The sequence below is a fragment of the Convolutriloba macropyga genome, chromosome 6 (genome assembly GCF_964194025.1).
Source record: "Convolutriloba macropyga chromosome 6, txConMacr16.3, whole genome shotgun sequence".
Taxonomy (NCBI): domain Eukaryota; kingdom Metazoa; phylum Xenacoelomorpha; order Acoela; family Convolutidae; genus Convolutriloba; species Convolutriloba macropyga.
In genome coordinates, this window is record NC_134473.1 from 12613393 (window position 1) to 12632848 (window position 19456).

At 37.2% G+C, this 19456-nt stretch overlaps 2 protein-coding genes across 5 annotated transcripts in view; one reads left to right on the forward strand and one right to left on the reverse strand.

Moving 5' to 3' along the window:
- The window catches only part of LOC142340786 (Na(+)/H(+) exchanger beta-like), a 134924-nt gene that overhangs the window by 35453 nt on the left and 80015 nt on the right, over positions 1-19456 (reverse strand). For all 3 annotated transcript variants that reach the window (XM_075391495.1, XM_075391497.1, XM_075391496.1), the window contains one exon: positions 5242-5513. In XM_075391495.1, coding sequence (XP_075247610.1) covers positions 5242-5513 — 272 coding nt within the window. The remainder of the gene's footprint in view (positions 1-5241; positions 5514-19456) is intronic.
- Positions 5970-18097, forward strand: LOC142340785 (thioredoxin domain-containing protein 12-like). 2 transcript variants are annotated; one of them, XM_075391494.1, is made up of 4 exons: positions 5970-6219; positions 6481-6756; positions 14576-14719; positions 17875-18097. In XM_075391494.1, exons 2-4 carry the CDS (start codon positions 6490-6492, stop codon positions 18004-18006), a joined length of 543 nt encoding a protein of 180 aa, XP_075247609.1. In that variant the 5' UTR covers positions 5970-6219; positions 6481-6489; the 3' UTR covers positions 18007-18097. The 2 variants fall into 2 exon arrangements, with proteins under 2 accessions (XP_075247609.1, XP_075247608.1); XM_075391493.1 differs by having other exon boundaries at positions 5973-6252.

Genomic DNA, 19456 nt, shown 5'->3' on the forward strand with positions numbered 1-19456 from the left:
TCTTTAGAGAAGAGACTTATTAAAGATTCCGACTTACGCGAACGCTACGCACAAACAATACGAGACGATTTGATTAATAAGTATGTTGTTAAAGTGCAAACCGGTGAGGAAACTGAGCATCAAACCGGCAGGAAATGGTATTTGCCGCATCATCCGGTCATGAACGCAAACAAACCTGGTAAGGTGCGAAGGGTCCTCAATGGTGCCTCCAAGTTTCAAGGAGTTTCTTTGAACAAAGTCCTGCTAACTGGTCCAGATCTTCTGCAGAAGTTGATTCACACGCTGATCAGATTCCGTCAGCATCAAGTTGCTGTGTACGCTGACTTCGAGGGGATGTTCCTGCAGGTTGGTGCGTTGCCATCTGTTCAACCAGCTCTCCGTTTTTTGTGGCGGGAGAACCCCTCAAAGACTGTTGAGGTGTATCAGTACACTCGACACATCTTTGGCGCAAATGACTCACCGACTTGCGCAAATTACGCGTTGCAGCGAACAGCACGAGATCATGAATAAGAGTATCAAGACGCAGCAATGCAGTTCATGAAAAATTCTATATGGATGATTAGCTGGACTCAATGGAATCTCCTGATGAGGCGCACAAGCGGTCACGAGACCTGGTCAAATTACTTAGTAAGGGTGGTTTCAAACTAACTAAGTTCTTTTGTAACGTGCCAGGTTTACTAGAAGAGCTTGAAGATCAATCTGTTGAGGCTGTTCCGAAAGTCATTGTTGCATCAATGGAAGAGTCGTCCTCTCATGTGTTGGGATTAAAATGGGATCATACCAAAGACACTCTAGTAGTAAGTCGCGGCACTTCTTGTGATAGCAGTAAAGCAGTCACGCAAATGTTGGTTTTGAATTTTGTAGCCAAAGTATTCGATCCCATCGGCTTAGTTGCTCCTTTTACTATCACAGCACAACTTCTGAAAGATGTCTGGCGTTTACATGATCAGAGCTGGGATAAAAACTCCCCAATGAGATGATTGATCGATTCTTCTCCTGGAGTTTTGAGTTACCAACACTGGCTTTGTTAACCAAACCTCGCTGCTATTTTTCCGGTCCTTTTGAACACCTTGAATTGCACGTATTCGGAGATAGTTCTCAGGAAGTTTTTAGCGCAATTGCGTTCTTGCGTGCACTTGTCAGTCGACCAACTGAAATAAACGCACCGAACTTGCATTCGTGATTGGAAAGGCACGAGTCGCTCCAATGAAGACACTCACCGTGCCAAAGCTTGAACTACAAGCAGCTTTGCTCCCAGCCCGATTGAGAGAAGAAATATGCAAAGCACTTACCGTACCAGTTCAAAACACGTTTATGTGGACAGATAGCACTAATGTCCTCTAATGGTTGAACTCACAGGATAAGCAACCATTATTTGTCGCAAACCGAGTCTCGGAGATTCTTGAAGGGACAAGTGTCGGTCAATGGCATCATGTTGCATGTCATGCTAATCCAGCCGACGCAGGTACTAGAGGAATGTCTTCTGAAGCGCTGCAAAAAAGCAGTTGGTTGCATGGTCCCCAGTTTCTCCGAACGTCCGATTCCCCGTTCCAGCCTAATACCTATGTAGTCAAAAACATCAAATTGAAGAGTCATTCAGCTGAAGCATCTTCTTCAGAGAAGACTTCAACTCTGATTACCGACGTTTTCAAAAGGGACTTTAGCCTTCCGTTCCTAAGTACAGTTCGTATCCTAAACTGCTTAGGATACTTGCGTATTGCATGCAATTACTTCCTCGTCATCTCGCCTATCGGTCTTCTGGAAAGGAAATAGTTGATCCGGAAGAACTTAACGCTGTAGAATAAAAACTGCACTTAATTATTCAGTCTGAATCATTCCCCCTTGAGCGACAACAGCTTGCTCAATAAAAACAAATTAACAAGAAAAGCCATATTGCAGTTTACTCGCCGTTCATTGGACTTTGTGGCCTACTAAGGTCCACCGGCCGCATTAAGCGTCTCGCCGAAATCGACTATGACTCGAAGCATCAAATAATACTTGATGGACGCCATCCATTAGTTCTGTTGTTCCTACGCCACATTCATCTGAAGCATCACCATGAAGGTGTCGATTATCTCCGTGCACTTATCCAACGAAGATTCGCGGTCCTGAAACTTCGTTGGATAACTTCCGTTCAACACTCTGTTCTATCGCTTCAGTTGCGTTCTTTGCCGAAAAAGAAATGCAACACCCGACCAGCCGATGATGGCTGATCTTCCGTCTGAACGACTTGGGTTTTAGAGTCTGCTTTTCTCCAACGCGGGTCTAGACTACTTTGGATCTTTTTACGTAACGATACGCCGCTCATCTGAGAAAACATGGGGCTTCTTATTCACATGTCTCACGACTCGTGCGGTGCATGTCGAGCAAGCGCACTCGATGGATGCAAACACCTGTGTGATGGGTATCGAACGATTCATCGCACGTCGTGGAATGCCATCAGTAATCTGGTCAGACAATGGCACGAACTTTTGTCGGTGAGAAAAGAACCTATTGGCATGTCTGCTCAAGCGGGATGCAAAGTTGATAGCTTCAAAACTCGCACAGATGGGAATCAAATGGAAATTTAATCAAGGAGGCGTTTGGGAAAGGCTTGTGCGTTGTTTCAAGCGAACTTTGTACGCCATACTCGACAACCACCGACTCAATGATGAAGTACTTCAGACGACTTTCTGTTTAGTCGAACAGACGCTGAATAACCGCCCGCTGACGCCCGTTAGCTCCGACGTAACGACTTTGACGCCTTGACGCCGAACCACTTCCTTCTTGGAAACTGCAGTTCCTGCTTGCCTTCACTCGCTCCCGTTGATGACTTTAACCATCGTAAGAGGTATGCTAGAGCCCAAACTTACGCGAACGAGATTTAGAAATGTTGGCTAAAAGAGTATGTTCCTGCGTTGAACCGCCGCCCCAAATGGAGAACTCAACCAACCGGAGTGCTGAAAACTGGCGATTTAGTCTGAATAGTTGATGACGACAGCCCAAGGGGCAACTATCCACTCGCTAGAGTTTCGAGTCTGCTTTACGGTAACGATAGAATCGCGCGATCTGCCGAAGTACAAACACCTACCGGCACCCTATCCAAACCCGTAATTAGTCTAATGCCTTCTTAGACTGATCGCTTTTGGAGCCGGAGGATGTTGCCGATGCAAATGCGTACAAGCGAGATTAAATAACGTGTGCGTTCTTACAGATTGTTCTAAAGCCTATTTCGCCGAGCAGTTAAGACCTCTGGCCCGCGCCCCAGAGGTCGCTGGTTGGAATCCCGTCAGAGTCAGGACTTCTTGCCCCGATAAAATTTTATGCATGGTTTTTTAGGTTAAACTTAATATTTTTTTGACGACCTTCAACTAGAGATCAAAGATACGTTTGGCGGACGACCTTCTGGTCGTCTAATGCAGTAAAAAACATGCTGTTTTCTCTCGTATAGAGCGCTTATGGTTTTTTGTGTGTTATCATGTGTAATGTTATCGTCTTGTACGTTCGAGATACGCTTGTTAAACATGTTTCTATACGTAAATAGATCATGAAAATTTCTTCTTGAGTTTGTCTATGTTCCGATTATAGTAAAAACCTTCCAAAGTGAGTCTTGAATTTTATATACTTTTTATTTCAAGAATTAATTAAGTTTATTACTCGAAACGAGAACGAGGCACAACAAATACTGAATAATGATTTTTCAATTCCGTTTCTTTACTATGCTCCTATTCAAATTATATAATTTTTCGCAAAACTTAGGGGAAAGACCAGAGAAAAACTTGGAAAATTTGTACCAGTGAAATACATGGAACAATTGTATTTAAACTCCATTTTTACGAAATTTGTCTTGGTTTGATCTGAAGGACTTGCACTGAAATTAACCTGTGGAATGATATGATGATTCATTATTGATATGATGAATTCCGCTCATTTCCTGCTTTTTTTCATTCCGCTCAAGTTGCGTTCATTTCTTGCATTCTTCATTTCAAAATTCGCTCACTTATTGCATTTCTCATTCCGCTCGAATTCCTCTCATTTCTTGCCTGTTTCTGGTCGAAATTCGCTCATTTCTTCCATTTTTCATTCAGCTAAATTCCGCTCATTTCTCGCATTTTTTCTGCTCAAATTTTTTAAATTCGGCTTTAAAAAACTTAAGGGCTTTGAGCCCTAGTTTTTTTGGTTTTTGATTTTTAAACATAAGAAATCGTCGGTAACGTTTTTTCTAGCCAAAACCACCAGATTCTTTTTGTCGGTTTCATCGTTTTTTTTTTCTGTAATAAACATAAGAAAGATTCGTATCGTCGTTATTAACTGTAAGACAGATTCGTTATCGTCGTTTTTAACTGAAAGAAAGGTTTGGTATTGTCGTTTTTACACATAAGTTAGATTTGGTATCTTTTAGAGAAACACCAGGATTTTTTGAACTTCAGGTCTGAAAAGCAAATTAGTACAGCCGACCGAGCAATGAAAAAGATTGGCACTGGGCGTTTTGAAACGCAATCAATTGTCAAAAACTTTGCTTGCAAACTAGCAAAAAATATGTCAAACTCAGTGAATGCGAATTATTCAACAGAATTCTCATCAATTTTCAAAGAGTATGTTACAATGCGAATGAGCTTACAAAGAATTTTCAATGAATTTGCACATTCTTTCAGAATCTTTTTCTAAGAAGAACGCTTGAAATTACTGCAACGAAACAGTCTCAAAACGTTTGACCTCATTATAAACAGAATAAAAAAACAATTGAAAAAAGGGACAGTTTTGTACGTCTAAAACCAAATATACCTACGATCTCTTACGTTTAAAAACCGAACATATCGAATCTTCTAAAACTGAGCATACAGAATTTTTCTTGCATTTAAAAATGACCATACCGAATCTTTCTCACGTTCGAAACCCACGATACCGAATAAACCAAACATACCGAAGCTTTTTTTTACGTTTGAAGTGAAACCGAATATGTCCTACAAATATTTGGTCGATTTTGTTCGGTTTTCTCAACTAGGGAGCTGTTTTGCTGAAATGTTCGCTCAAATTCCGCTCTCATTTCTTGCATTCTTTCCGCTCAAATTCCGCTCATTCCAGTCAAAAAATGTATGGACTTTGGGCCGATTTTGCTGGGCCTTCCGCTCAAACTCCGCTCATTTATTAAATTTTTGTTCCACTCATTCCTCGACACGGGTACTCCTATAACACCGACTAGGGTCATATGGGTACAGTGCATATGTGATCGTTTCAGATTTTAAAATTTCAATCACTCACCATTAAAGGTTCGACTATAGGCACATTATGATATGTCATCTTGTACAATTTAGTATACAAGTAAGATATATGCCCACAGAGGACTCCTGTTACTATGGCAACTGTCACTGATACCAGCCACCGCACCACTATCTTCCCCACCTCGTATTGGGACACTCTCTCATTGCTGACGTCATCAAGTTGATGGTTGTAATCGGTCACGATTGTGGTTACAATGCTGGAATTGTTGGTTGATATTGTTGTTGTTGCATTTGAAATTTTGCTCAGCTGTTCTGGAGCATTACATATTAGTATGAATTAATAGAACTTAACCTTCTTTTTGTTGTTTTTTACCCCCATTTTTACCCCCATTCACATTGTTGTTTTTTACCCCAACTTTTCAGCCCATTTTTCACGTTTCTTTTTTTTGAAAATTCAATTTCAACGTATTGCGTTTTGTTTACGACCACAGCTCAACTCGCGTGACTAAAGACGGCCAACAATAACAATTTTAGGTAATTTATTTTTTTTTTACAAAAGCAATTGTTTGACATCATTGCTAAATTACCTGGCGAAAAACAAAAACAACAGTATGTTGGTGAGCATTGATTTCATGGCGGTGAGGTTTCTCTGCGTATTCCAAATCGTCTAAAGCTAGCTAAAAATTCCAATACTTCATTTTCCAAACAGGAGAAAAAATATATGGATCGCTTAGATCGTTCAAAAATTATTCGGATCTAATTTTCAGTCCAACGAAGGCTGTGAAATGACTCAATCCATACATTGGCAAGCATGCAAAAGGCAAACAAATGCTTGATATGAAGAAAATCTCAATTTTCGTATTTCGTTTGGATATCTCAGTTTTCGTATTTGGTTATGCGTTCAGTTCCTTCAGCATAACCAGCAGTTCTTAATACAATATTCCAGCTCTAAATTCACGCATTTCTGTTCCATTCCTAACTGACCACAATTAAAAAGCGTCTTTGCAATATCTCCATAGTCCAAATTTAACATATTTCCCAAAAGACATCAGTGAAACGAAACTTTGAGATTTTTGATATTAAAAACGGGTTGTACAAACCTTCCAGTGTTTCAAGAAGTTTTGTATTGTAACAACAGATTATCAAGACACGAAAAAATTTTTCATCGAAACTTAACTTAACAAGATCTTGCTAAAGTATGCGATTTTTTTTGCAAAAGATAACACCTTAGTTATTTTCAGCAAGATGTCAACATGTATCAAGTTTCGTTTCACCTGAGCCTTACAAAATGGAATCAAACCTTCAACAATCACTATCAACCATAATATTACTAATAATTGCGGCCTTTTACTTAACGCCTGCTCTTGCGGAGAGCGACACGACGACCACCGCCCACGAGACCAAACCAGATAGCCACCTAGCCCCTAGCAAGGGTTTCGGGGACAATATACAATGGGTGACCTTGGACTACGCCAAAGAGCATGCCAAAGACAAGCCAGTGATGATTATCATACACAAGAGCTGGTGTGGGGCATGCCGGAGATTGAAACCACTTGTGAGTAGAATACTAATAACCGAGTGAACTGGGGATGATCTTGTAAGAGTTTACAAGATTCTGTCAGAATCTAAACAAGACCTTACAAGAGGATGCATCGTCTTGTAAAATTTTCTCCAGAATTTTGATAGATAGTCATTCAGCCAAGATTCTCGTCGGATCTTGCTAGAGAACCATCCCGTCTCGCCCTGGGTAATTACTCCCAATGCTTACTAGTAGCAAAAATTTAAACAAGGATGACATGATTTGATCATTATCGACTGATGTCGGAAGACTCGTTCTCTAATGAGAGGCAACGCTTTGCTTTGCTTGCAGCTATCTGAAGTTTAGCTCGTTCGGACTACATGATTGAGACCAGAACTCAACGTGATGAGAGATTAAAGCCTTCTAAGTTTAAGTCTCTTCAACTTAACTAAAAAAAGATTAAGTTTCGCCCAAAATTAGGTTTTCTCTAGCTTTGAATTTAGGTTTGCGTTATTTTCTGAAAATTCGTGGAATTCGATCAAATTGCAAAACTAAAACTGTTGAAAAATGTTGAAAAAAAAACAACTTTGAAATGTTAGTGTAACTTGAATGTAAGGAGTCACCAAATCGACTTAGTGGCATAATAGCATACATTACCGGAAAGCAATCGCCTTTGTGGATTGTTGGGATTGAGAAAAAGACAAGGAGGCTCGGTAATGTGCGTACGCACATAATGTTCCGACCCCGCTCATCCACATTCTTGACTTAATTGGCCACCAAATGATGAAGAGATGGAAAACTTTCCAAAACATACACATCGTTCAATATACAACCAATGAAATACGATAATGCCAAGCTAGAGGGCCAATTAAAGTTGATGATAATAGGACTACTAGAAAGGACAATACTAAAAATCAAACAACAAACATTATTTACGACCAAATCTCAATGTCTATAATAAAAAAATCATAACAAAATCAAACTCGCATCAGATAAAAAGCAAAACAAAACAATTTAGCTATTACTTCATTAAAAAAGATACAAGACTTGTCCCATGCGACTGGTTAACAGGTCGACAAAAAGAGCAAACAAGTGCGAAGCTCAAAAACACTTTTCCTTTTTTTCAAAACAATTAATTTCACAGTTATTAATGTCACTAGATATCAACCAAAATCGTTGAAATGTTCAGCATGAGAAGTATAAAATATCTACATAGGAAAACATTGGGACATGTCATTATCCAATGTTCGATTGCGCAAAACATCAAAGCCAATGGGATAAACGATTATTGTTATAATTTAAAAACAAATCAAAAATCATTGAAACGTACAAACATATAAAAATCTAGCATTTTATGAAATCTTGTGGTAACAGTGGTAACAAAGGCGAGAAACAAATGTTTGAAGCTAAAACCGTAATAAGAATTAAATTTTAGCTCAGTGGAAACACATTGTGACCTGTGTTTACAGAGACTTAGCTACAAATCGACCAAAAAAATATTAAAAGGCAAAGCTCAAAACTCAAAATTATTTTGAAAACAAATAACATCAAAAGTCATAAAAGATTTAGGACTACAATAAAACGCAACTGTATAATAAGTTTTAACACCTCAGGAAGCGAATTGGACCTGTTAATAATGAGACTAAGTCACGAGCCCACAAAAAAAAAACAAATACATAAAAGAAGCCAAAATTTTGCGACATGACACTGTTCAAGGCACTATAATTATAAGATATTACCTGCAAGAGCTGTAAATTGTCATTTTCTCTTCATCTTAACATCAACGGGTCTTCCTTATAGAAAGACTACTCAGACATGACAGCGAAAAGAAACTCAAAAATTGGACAGTATAGAAATCTCGAAAACTTTTTATGGAACTAAATGCTTGAAGCAACCAGTCTAATCGTATAAACAAGCCACAAAATATGTTTTAATCAGCAAAAGCAATTGAAACTTCTAATGAGTGAGATTGAGTTGCATGGAGACAGAAGTGAAAGCGAGAAAAAAACAGATGGAAAAAAAATTTGATTTGATTTAAAATTTGATTTGAAAGTCATGAGAACAAACAGCTATAAACTGATATATTTACCTAGGTTGAAATTTTGCGTCCCAGGAAAGCAATTGAGATCAATCATTATCAGTTATATGTCTTACAACAACAAAATGAAGGAAAAATATAGGCAAAAACAAAAAAATCCACAAACTTGCGAAAAACATTGTCTCAGCCCTAAAGGCATAAACTATTCAACGAAAACAGTTATCATATCCAGATACGGCTTTTTTCGAACGCTGTGAATTTTTCATACTATGCTTTTGTTAAATTGCTCTTGCAAAGAATGTGATAGTTCGACAAGGAAACAAAATGAACTCATAAAATACTCAATTATGCTTAAAATAAAACAAATAAACCATTAGTTGAAAACCGTTTCTGACATAAATCTTTTACTCAGAGAAAGTTGCTCTCTGCCATTTTTTATTAGGACTGCGCCCCAAGTTGAGAGAAATAAACTAAAATACAATTCACCGGTTTTTTTTTTAAAACAACTGTATTCAAATTCATAACAGAATTTAGACAACAACTGAAAAATTGTCTAGGCTCTTTTATAGCTTTTGAGAGCTCACTGGATATTTGATTGGGGACAATAGTTCAGTGGGCTTAAAAAAGTACACGAAATGAAAACAAAACGCGAGAAATCCACAAAATTTTTACGAAAACAATGGTACAGAGCTATAAACTCTGAAGCCATGATGTAGTCTCGTTGAGTCTCGTTTATTGTAATTAATATCTGTCATAAATTGAGCCCTGGTTTGAATATCTTGTCCGTAATTTACATAAAAAACATCATTTAAATAGCGGAAAAAATTTGAGAAATAGGTCGCTTGCCATTAAAATCTAAAATTTTTTATCATAAGGATTCATGGTGAGGTCAAGATCAGCTCAGATATTGTTGCAGGTCTGACAAAACACTCAATTGTTGAAATGGTTGCGGATTGCATCAATTCTTCATAAAATTTTTCATTTTGTCAAAAATAAAAATTGCGTTTTCCATAATTATCGAGTTTAAATTTGCAAAAAATTGGCAAAATTATAATCTCAGAATCCTCCTAAAGCCAAAATTAAATGATGTGTGCTAAAAAAGCATTTTTCTCGTCGAAAAAATCTGAATTTTGAAAAATCCTCCTCTATCTTAAAAGATAAAATCAACAACACTACAATTAACAATTTTAACATATTTTACCGAAATTGACAAAAATTTGGTCAAAATTGACGAAAATTTGGTCAAAAATGTGAAAAGAAAAACAGCTGAATTACGTCAATATTCACAAAAATTTAAACATCGATGGCTCCCTATAAAAAGCGAAAAATGAAAAAATCTTTTTAATTCCATATTGTACGCGGGACGGGCTTTCTAATGATACCACTCACAACTTTCTACGATTATTATATCGATCGGCCAAAATTGACTGAACAAAAAAATCCATTTGAGTATAAAGTTTGCCCCCCCCCTCAAGAGGGGTCTGAACAATAACAGGCACATTAACCTCAAATTGTTGTAATAATTACATTTTGTAGATCTAATAAATATTTGATATTGTGTTAGTTCTTCAATATAAGCTGTTTTGTTTTTTGGGTCGTAATAGAATTCTTCAGTTTTTGTTTTATATCATCATTGAATCTAATATTTATTATATATATTATACCCTCTTGTCCTGTTTTTTTCCTTGAGTAACTAATATAAATTGATTGGGAAACCATCTAAACATATCTTCCTGAAGCTCTCAAAAAATTGTATAACAGTATAATTAAATCTTGTTTTTGGTACATTAATGTGTAGTCGTTCATTGTTTTACATTGTTCACTAAATATCGTTTTAGCTTCAAGATAATCTTTCCTTGATGATTTTTGTAGTTTTATATCAGAGTAGAATAATTCCCATTGCGTAAAAACTGTTTCTTTTTGCAATTTTATTCTTCCCAGTCACTATGAATGTATTCAAAAGGATAAGCACGGTTACTTGTGTGTTTTCCTCTGGTTTTAGTATTTACTTTTAACTAAGTAGTGAAAAAAATATATAAGCATTTAAAATTCTTGTACATCTTCCATGAAAACCTCATAATTTCCCTAGGAAACCGTGAATTTTGGATCAGATATATATTTTCATGTTTCCCAGGTCGAGTAATTTGAAGTTAAGTTTTTTAATCTCTTGGACAGTTGTGAAACCTGATCAACATGCAAAAAAACTGTTGGAAAAATCAATCTGAAATAGTACTGAAATTTATTGGTGAGCGGTAATCAAAATAGCTAATTTGCTGAATTAGTAAACATAGGGGGCAATTTGCCGGAAAATAGCCACCTTTGAGGCTCATCGGTAATATAACAAAAACCTAGCAGGTTCTGTACTATATTAAAGATTTTGAAATTCAAAGAGTTGAACAAACTGAAGTCAACAATATCAACCTCGTTATATTGACAAACTCAAAGGAAAACAAACAATTTTTGGCAAACTCTTTTTTCACTATGTGATTGAAGTTGTGGCATCAAAGTCAACGGATCTTAGTCTCAAAATACATAAATATTTTTGCAATATGGATGTAAGGAAAGCATATATTACCTCAAAAGAACTTTTGTTTCACCATTTAACAAAAGTGGCACCAAAAAGCTAGATACAAGCAAAAGTTCAACTAGTTTCCATATCAAATGGTATCAAAGTCAGTTTAATTATTAACAGTATGCTGAAACACTTGAGGGAATTCAGTTATGCAAAAGTGTAGACCAAGTTTGAACTAACGATAAAAAATTAGCGTTAGAGCCATAAAAAAGCAATTACAAAAAACGGGAAACTCAAAACATGTCGTTTCAGAGTGATGAAAGCTGTCAGTTATGGAAGAAAATGATCAAAAAGATGTTCCGCGATGACTCATGAAAGAACAAAGAGACCAGTCGTTCGCTTAATTATTTGACAGAACAACAAAGAAGTTATAAAAATTAGCAGAATAAAAAAACACAAACATTTTTTTGAAAACAAGTGGTGTCAGAGTAGCTGAAACTTCAAGTTTTGCAGCGAAAAAATTAATCTAGCTCGACAATGGCCATTGAAAGAGCCTGTCATGGCTGTATTTTTTCTGACAAAGTGACAGAGCAATAGAAAGAATAGAAAAATATTGAAATATCCAGATACTGAATAAAAGTACACTCAAATTCTTGAAACCATTAAATTTCAACTTAACTCGTTACATTATTTAAAACTAACATAATAGAGAGCAAATGATGAGACGGATAAGTGATGCGTCTAATTGATTAAAGAACAAAAAGAACTGCAAAAACAAACAGACTTCAAAAATTTAACTTATTTTATGAGGACAAATAGCGTCTTTGTCCTGAAAAACCATTAGATGCCTTTTGAGGGGTAAATAAAAGTATTGGTGTACTTTTATAACACCTATATCAACTTTTAAAAAATTTGATGTAAAATGAAAAGGAAAACAGTGTAAACAGGAGTGAAAATGCCGCACGTGAAAAAAATCATTTTCAAACACCTAATTATCACTCTACTTAGAAGCTTTGAGTTGACTTATTTAGCAGGTCAATATTGTCAATATGGTCAATAGAGTAGAATAATTCCCCTTGCGTAAAAAATGTTTCGTTTTGCAATTTTATTCTTCCCAGTCACTATGAATGTATTCAAAAGAATAAACGCGTTCACTTGTGTGTTTTCCTATGGTTTTAGTATTTACTTTTAACTAAGTAGTGAAAAAATTCTGTAAGCATTTTAAGTTCTTGTACATCTTCCATGAAAACCTCATAATTTTCCTAGGAAACCGCGAAATTTGGATGCGATACATATTTTCATGTTTCCCAGGGCAAGTAGTATGAAGTTAAGTTTTTTAATCTCTTGGACAGTTGTGGGACCTGATCAACATGCAAAAAAACTGTTGGAAAAACCAATCTGAAATAGTACTGAAATTTATTGGTAAGCAGTAATCAAAATAGCTAATTTGCTGAATTAGTAAACATAGGGGGCAATTTGCCGGAAAATAGCCACCTTTGAGGCTCATCGGTAATATAACAAAAACCTAGCAGGTTCTGTACTATATTAAAGATTTTGAAATTCAAAGAGTTGAACAAACTGAAGTCAACAATATCAACCTCGTTATATTGACAAACTCAAAGGAAAACAAACAACTTTTGGCAAACTTTATTTTCACGATGTGATTGAAGCTGTGGCATCAAGGTCAACAAATCTTAGTCTCAAAATACATAAAATTTTTTGCAATATGGATGTACGGAAAGCATATATTACCTCAAAAGAACTTTTGTTTTACCATTTAACAAAAGTGGCACCAAAAAGCTAGATAAAAGCAAAATTTCAACTAGTTTCCATATCAAATGGTATCAAAGTCAGTTTAATTACTAACAGTATGCTGAAACACTTGAGGGAATTCAGTTATGCAAAAGTGTAGAACAAGTTTGAACTAACGATAAAAAATTAGCGTTAGAGCCATAAAAAAGCAATTACAAAAAACGGGAAACTCAAAACATGTCGTCTCAGAGTGATGAAAGCTGTCAGTTATGGAAGAAAATGATTGAAAAGAAGTTCCACGATGACTCATGAAAGAACAAAGTGACCAGTCGTTCGCTTAATTATTTGACAGAACAACAAAGAATTTATAAAAACTAGCAGAACAAAAAAACACAAACTTTTTTTTGAAAACAAGTGGTGTCATCGTAGATGAAACTTCAAGTTTTGAAACGAAAAAATTAATCTAGCTCGACAATGGCCATTGAAAGAGCCTGTGATGGCTGTATTTTTCTGACAAAGTGACAGAGCAATAGAAAGAATAAAAAAAGATGGAAATATCCAGATACTGAATAAAAGTACACTCAAATTCTTTAAACCATTAAATTTCAACTTAACTCGTTATATTATTTAAAAATAACATAATAGAGAGCAAATGATGAGACGGATAAGTGATGCGTCTTATTGATTAAAGAACAAAAAGAACTGCAAAAGCAAACAGAATTCAAAAATTTAACTTATTTTATGAGGACAAATAGCGTCTTTGTCTTGAAAAACCATTAGATGCCTTTTGAGGGGTAAATGAAAGTATTGGTGTACTTTTAAAACACCTATATCAACTTTTAAAAATTTCGATAAAAAATGAAAAGGGAAACAGTGGAAACAGGAGTGAAATTGCCGCACGTGAAAAAAAATCATTTTCAAACACCTAGTTATCACTCTACTTAGAAGCTTTGAGTTGACTTATTTAGCAGGTCAATATTTAATTGATTGCGAACTTTCATAATTGAGAACCTAATTACCTTCAAATGCACTTGGTATCTAAATTAGAATTAGCTAGAAAAATTGCCGATCGTTTGCATTGTGAGAGTAGTTAGGAAAAATTTCATCTACAGCAATTATTTTTCAAAAGACGAGCTGTTATTCAACATTTTGATGAAACACAGTTCAATTGAATATCAACTTATGCAGTGGCGCTTTCACAATTTACCAGCAAAAAATTTTGAAATCAAAATTTTATGATTTTTTTAATGCAAATGTTTTTTGTGACTCGGGAAAATTACGAAAATTCTGATTTGATATTGAAAAAAATACAAGAAAAAACTGGCGTTTCTACTGGGCAACAATTGAGCACGTATGATATGTAGCACATATTTTATGAACTCCATAAAGTTGAGACGCAAGCGAATTTTTGAAAAACTCTAGGCATGCAATCTAAACATCTTTATATCAATATCGCATCCGTGTGTTTTGATATTGAGCTTTGACCACTGAAATATTCGGTGTCGTTTCAGCATAGATTCCATTAACACCACTAAAAAAGATCTTGTGTGTAGATGGCAGGTTCTAAGAAGTTAGAGATGATGAGTCGTCACTTCCTCATGGTGAATCTTGAGAACAAAGAGGAACCCACAGAGGATCAGTACAAACCAGATGGGGGGTATGTACCACGCATCCTCTTCATGAACAAGAGTGGAAAGGTGAGCATTTTCTAATTTTCTGAGCAATTTTTTTGGTCAGAACATCCGGGCCGAGAAATTTTGCCAAAATTATGTGACATAACTATAACGGCAACTGCCAAAATTATAACGATAACTAGCGTTGACACGTCAGAAAAATCACCACAATTCTTTTACATAATTTTGCGATGAATGCGTTCAATTTTGCGTTTCTTAGCGAAGATCCTACATAGTTTTGTCTTTTTAAGCATAGATCTTACATAATTTTGCTTTAAATTTAGCTTAAATCTTATAAAAATTAAACGCTTAGAGCTTGGTTTGTGATACTCGAACCACTCAGCTCCAGCGTGCGAGTCGACTCTGCCACCACTGTGCCAGCCTACCTTATTTCTCTAAAGAACCACATGTTTATAAGTTATGTGAAATCGACGCTAAATTCAACGCAAGATTGTGAGAATTACGCTAAAATAAACGCTAAAAAATGTAAGATCTACGCCAAGAAAAGCAAATTTATGTCAGATATACGATTAGAAACGCAAATAGCAAATTTATATAAGATCAACGCTAAACTTGACGGAAAAAAGGGGCCTTATTGGTCGCAAATAAAACATCTAAGTTCGTTAATTGAATATGAAAAAATCAATTATTAGGTTTTCTTTTTGCACTGCGTAACAGTGTTTGCGATACGCTCTACATTGAGATGATTCAACTATCACAAAACGTTCTTAGATATCATTCATGGACATTTATGGTGTGCATGCACAGGCTGTGGATCCAGATCGAAACCCGTACCTTAACTCTAGAGCAGATCAGAACTGGAACAGAGTAAATTCAGGGAAACTCGCAGAGCTGGATCAGAGTCTGATCAGGACATTTTTAAAGGTTGACAGAGTAGCTTCAGAGAAGAAGTATAGTAGTCACCCTTGACAGAAGACTGCCCAGTGTAGCCCTAATCTGGGCTATCCTTGAGAGAGCTGGGCCCAGAGCAGGCCTACTCTGGGACAACTCTTGACAGAGCAGGCCTAGTCTGGGACAACTCTTGACAGAGCTGGCTAAGGGCAGGCCTACTCTGGGACAACTCTTGACAGAGCTGGTTCAGAGCAAGCCTACTCTGGGACAACTCTTGACAGAGCTGGTTCAGAGCAGGCCTACTCTGGGACAACTCTTGACAGAGCAGGCCTAGTTTGGGACAACTCTTGACAGAGCTGGCTCAGGGCAGGCCTACTCTGGGACAACTCTTGACAGAGCTGGTTCAGAGCAAGCCTACTCTGGGACAACTCTTGACAGAGCTGTCTCAGAGCAGGCCTACTCTGGGACAACTGTTGACAGAGCGGGCTCAGGGCAGGCCTACTCTGGGACAACTCTTGACAGAGCTGGTTCCAACCAGGCCTAATCTGGGACAACTCTTGACAGAGCTGGCTCAGAGATGTTGGCTCTGCTAAGAGGCAACAAAAAACAACATTCTGATCAGAGGCACATCTAGAGTCAGATTGATTTAATCAGAACCAAAGGGGTCCAGCTGAAAGAAAATGCAGGTCCACTTAAGAGGAAAATTTGCTTAACATGACGATTGGTGTGGAAAGCTGTCTAAGTTCATCTATTGAGTCAGAAACATGCACTAACGGTATACTAAATACTTTTTTTTCACAGCGGTTGGGTTCTTTCATTTGCAATACTTTTAGAATGGTCTTTTCTTTAGATAATGTTAGCACTTCAAACATCATTTCTTATAGAATGAATAAATTAGAGCAATATATTTAGTTTTATTATGTGATCAACTCTGTCAGGACTGACACCACAGTAGTCCTACTCTGGGTTCTACTCTCTTAAGACAAGACCCAGAGTTGAGAGGTCGCGTACTCTCGTACTCTGAGGGAGCTCTGTTCCAGCTATGATAGCGCACATAACCATGGAATTACCCTGCTCCAGCTCTGATCTACTCTGCAGGTTCGGTACGGGAACCAACTCTAATCAGTCTCAGTCTAACCTACACTTGTGCGTTTTGCAATGAAACGCACATGGTTTGGGCAACCTCATGAACGCTCGTCATGTCTGATCAGAAGTGGACACATGAGTCCAATCAGACGCTGATCCGAGCGCAACCGACTCTGGCCAGAGGTGATCTCGAGGTGAACTTAAGCCTAACTTGACACATTTTTGAGCGCAGTGTAGTTTGGCCTTAGACGGATTCAATAGGACGCTGTCAAATCGAAACTGGAACAATTTTTGATCAAATGGTTGTTTATAATTAGAGTTGTTGGTTCTAAAAGCCAACGGAGAATACTCGGATTATCGGATAAGAGACTTCACTGACATTCGTGCTTGGCCAGAGCCAAAAATTTCAGCAGCTAACAAGCACCAGTCACGTTTGGAAAAACTATAACCAACTGTTGAGAAAAACATCTTCCTGATGAAAATCTGCCAACTTTCAGATGTTGTACAAAAAAGTTTTTCGAGGGCTTTGATCAAAATTAAACTTCTGTGGAATGAATATGATATACGAACACTGACAAAAATCCCATATTTATCATTACGTTGTTCTGATCAGACTACTTCGGGCTCAGGATAGTCTGATCAGAGGCAATTTCGCGCACAGGATAGACTTTTCAATGACCATTCTGAGCGCAGATGTGTCTGAGCAGAAATGAATTCGAGCGTACCTGAGTCTGATCATAGGCAGTTTCGGGCTTACTTGGGCTGTATCATCAAGCATAGGTGGGTTCGATCAGAACTGGATTTCGGGCACGTTCTAGTCTATAAAAAGGTCACTGCGAGTGCAACTTGGAGCGCAAAAAAATTTTGAGTGCACTTGAGTCCGGTCAGTAGCGGTGTCTGTCTGAACCGCTCTGATCAGAAGTGATATCCGTCTTGGAAATCAGCCTGTGTGATGCTTTAGATATGTTAGTTTTCAACACTGCTCAAGTGCGTAACAACAAATTTGACAATCATTTGCATATTTTGTTGTTATTTTTTAAGTAACGTCTATTTGTACCGGTTTCTCCGTTGTTTTACAATTGTTAAAATAACATTTTCAAAGCGTTTTTTTGTTCGGTTTAAAAATACCTATCATTGATTTTGTTCGTAGACTTTCCTTTGTATTATATGAATGATTAAATAAACAAAAAACTCAATTGGGTCGAACTTGCAAAGTTTTTATAACCTTTTGTGTTTTTAAGGTGGATCCGTCGATTATGAACAAGAGGAGACCAGGAAATAAACACAAGTACTTCTACCCAGAGGTCAAAGAGGTCATAGAAGCCATGCGAGAATCAATTGCCACATGGGGTACTACCAAAATTGAACTTTAACTTGTAAACTTAAACTTTATTGTACCCGGTTTTGGTTAATCAGCTTTGAATTTCCGCTTTTATCTAATATTTTAATTCAGGATCCTTTCAAACAGCCCAAGTCTGTAATGTATTTTCTTTTTCATAGCCTCTTTTCTTTGATGGTTGGAATATCTACGAACACAAACTTTGCTGCAAACATTTTACCCATTCATTTGGTTAAACTGTCACTGCAGTGTGATGACGCAGCGCCAAATAGGTAGCTTATTTAGAAATCACACATCGTTAAAAAATAAAGAGTGAAAATAAATGAATATAAAAAATATGCCGGCCAAACGAATTCATAGGCTCAGAAAGAACCAAACATGATAAAAAAGAATCCAATTGTTAGAATATCCTGTTGAAAGTGGAAAAATGTTCTCAAGCAACCAGCATGACAAAGCCAGCCGCATAACGGTGCGAAAACGAGTTGCAAGGAGCAAAAACCCACGTCCAGGTGTCCAGACTGATAGACCTCAGATCAGATCATCTTCAAGCGCTCACCGGCGCATGCTGTGCTCGAATTGCACGGTCTAGAAAAATTCTCGAGTACAATCTTATCTGATAATCGACTGGAACTTGTCTGGTTAGAGGCGAATTCGAGCGCACACTTGCCTGATCAGATAAGGTTTCGAATGCAATTGGATCTGATCGGAAAGCATTTTGAGCGCATTTTGATTCAGTTTTCTTTTGTATTTTGTTTACTGAGAGATGTTGTTCCCATAAGCAGCAACAATACGGCAGCGTTCCGATCGGAGAGTATTTAGAATTTGATGGCGCTGATCAGAACCAACTGATATCAAATGCCGGTCCTCTTTAGAAGTTATTTTGATTAACTGTAGATGAAGACGTTTTTAATGGAAAGCTGTCCAGGCTAATCTATTGAGTCAGATGCATGAACAAACGGCCTACTAAATATATGATTTTAATTTTAATGGCTTCATTTTTATCAGTGGCAATGCTCTTAGGAATGGAATTTTTTTCGTTAAATAAGATACGGGAAATATCAATTTCTTTAAAATGGATATATTATAGCGGTATTAGGCGATCCATTCATGTTTATAACCATTCTGTGATCAGACTATTTTGACAGCACTTGGGTATGATTAGACCCAATTTCGAGTGCCCTTGAGTCTGATCAGAGGCGAAATTGAGCACACTGCAGTCTGATCAGGGTTGAATTTGCGCACGCACTCGTTTTCTCAGACGTGGATGCAAGCACACATTAAGTCTGATCAGGAATGGTTATCGAGCTTACAATGTTCTGGTCAGAGGAGGTTTAAGAGTGCATTTTAGTCTGAATTCAAACGCAAAATATTCTGATCAGAAGTCATTTTTGTCTAGGTTGGTCCAATCGTAGATTTTTTATTCTGAGACAGTCTGATCAGAGATTATTTAGATCTAAACCTCAACATGGGGAGGAAGCGGGCGA

Bases quoted from the DNA above. Each gene is read 5' to 3' on its own strand.
- LOC142340785 (XM_075391494.1), top strand. From the start codon at position 6,490: ATGGAATCAAACCTTCAACAATCACTATCAACCATAATATTACTAATA. The intron at 6,757-14,575 runs GTGAGTAGAATA...TCTTGTGTGTAG, and splicing joins GCCGGAGATTGAAACCACTT to ATGGCAGGTTCTAAGAAGTT. The intron at 14,720-17,874 runs GTGAGCATTTTC...TGTGTTTTTAAG, and splicing joins TCATGAACAAGAGTGGAAAG to GTGGATCCGTCGATTATGAA.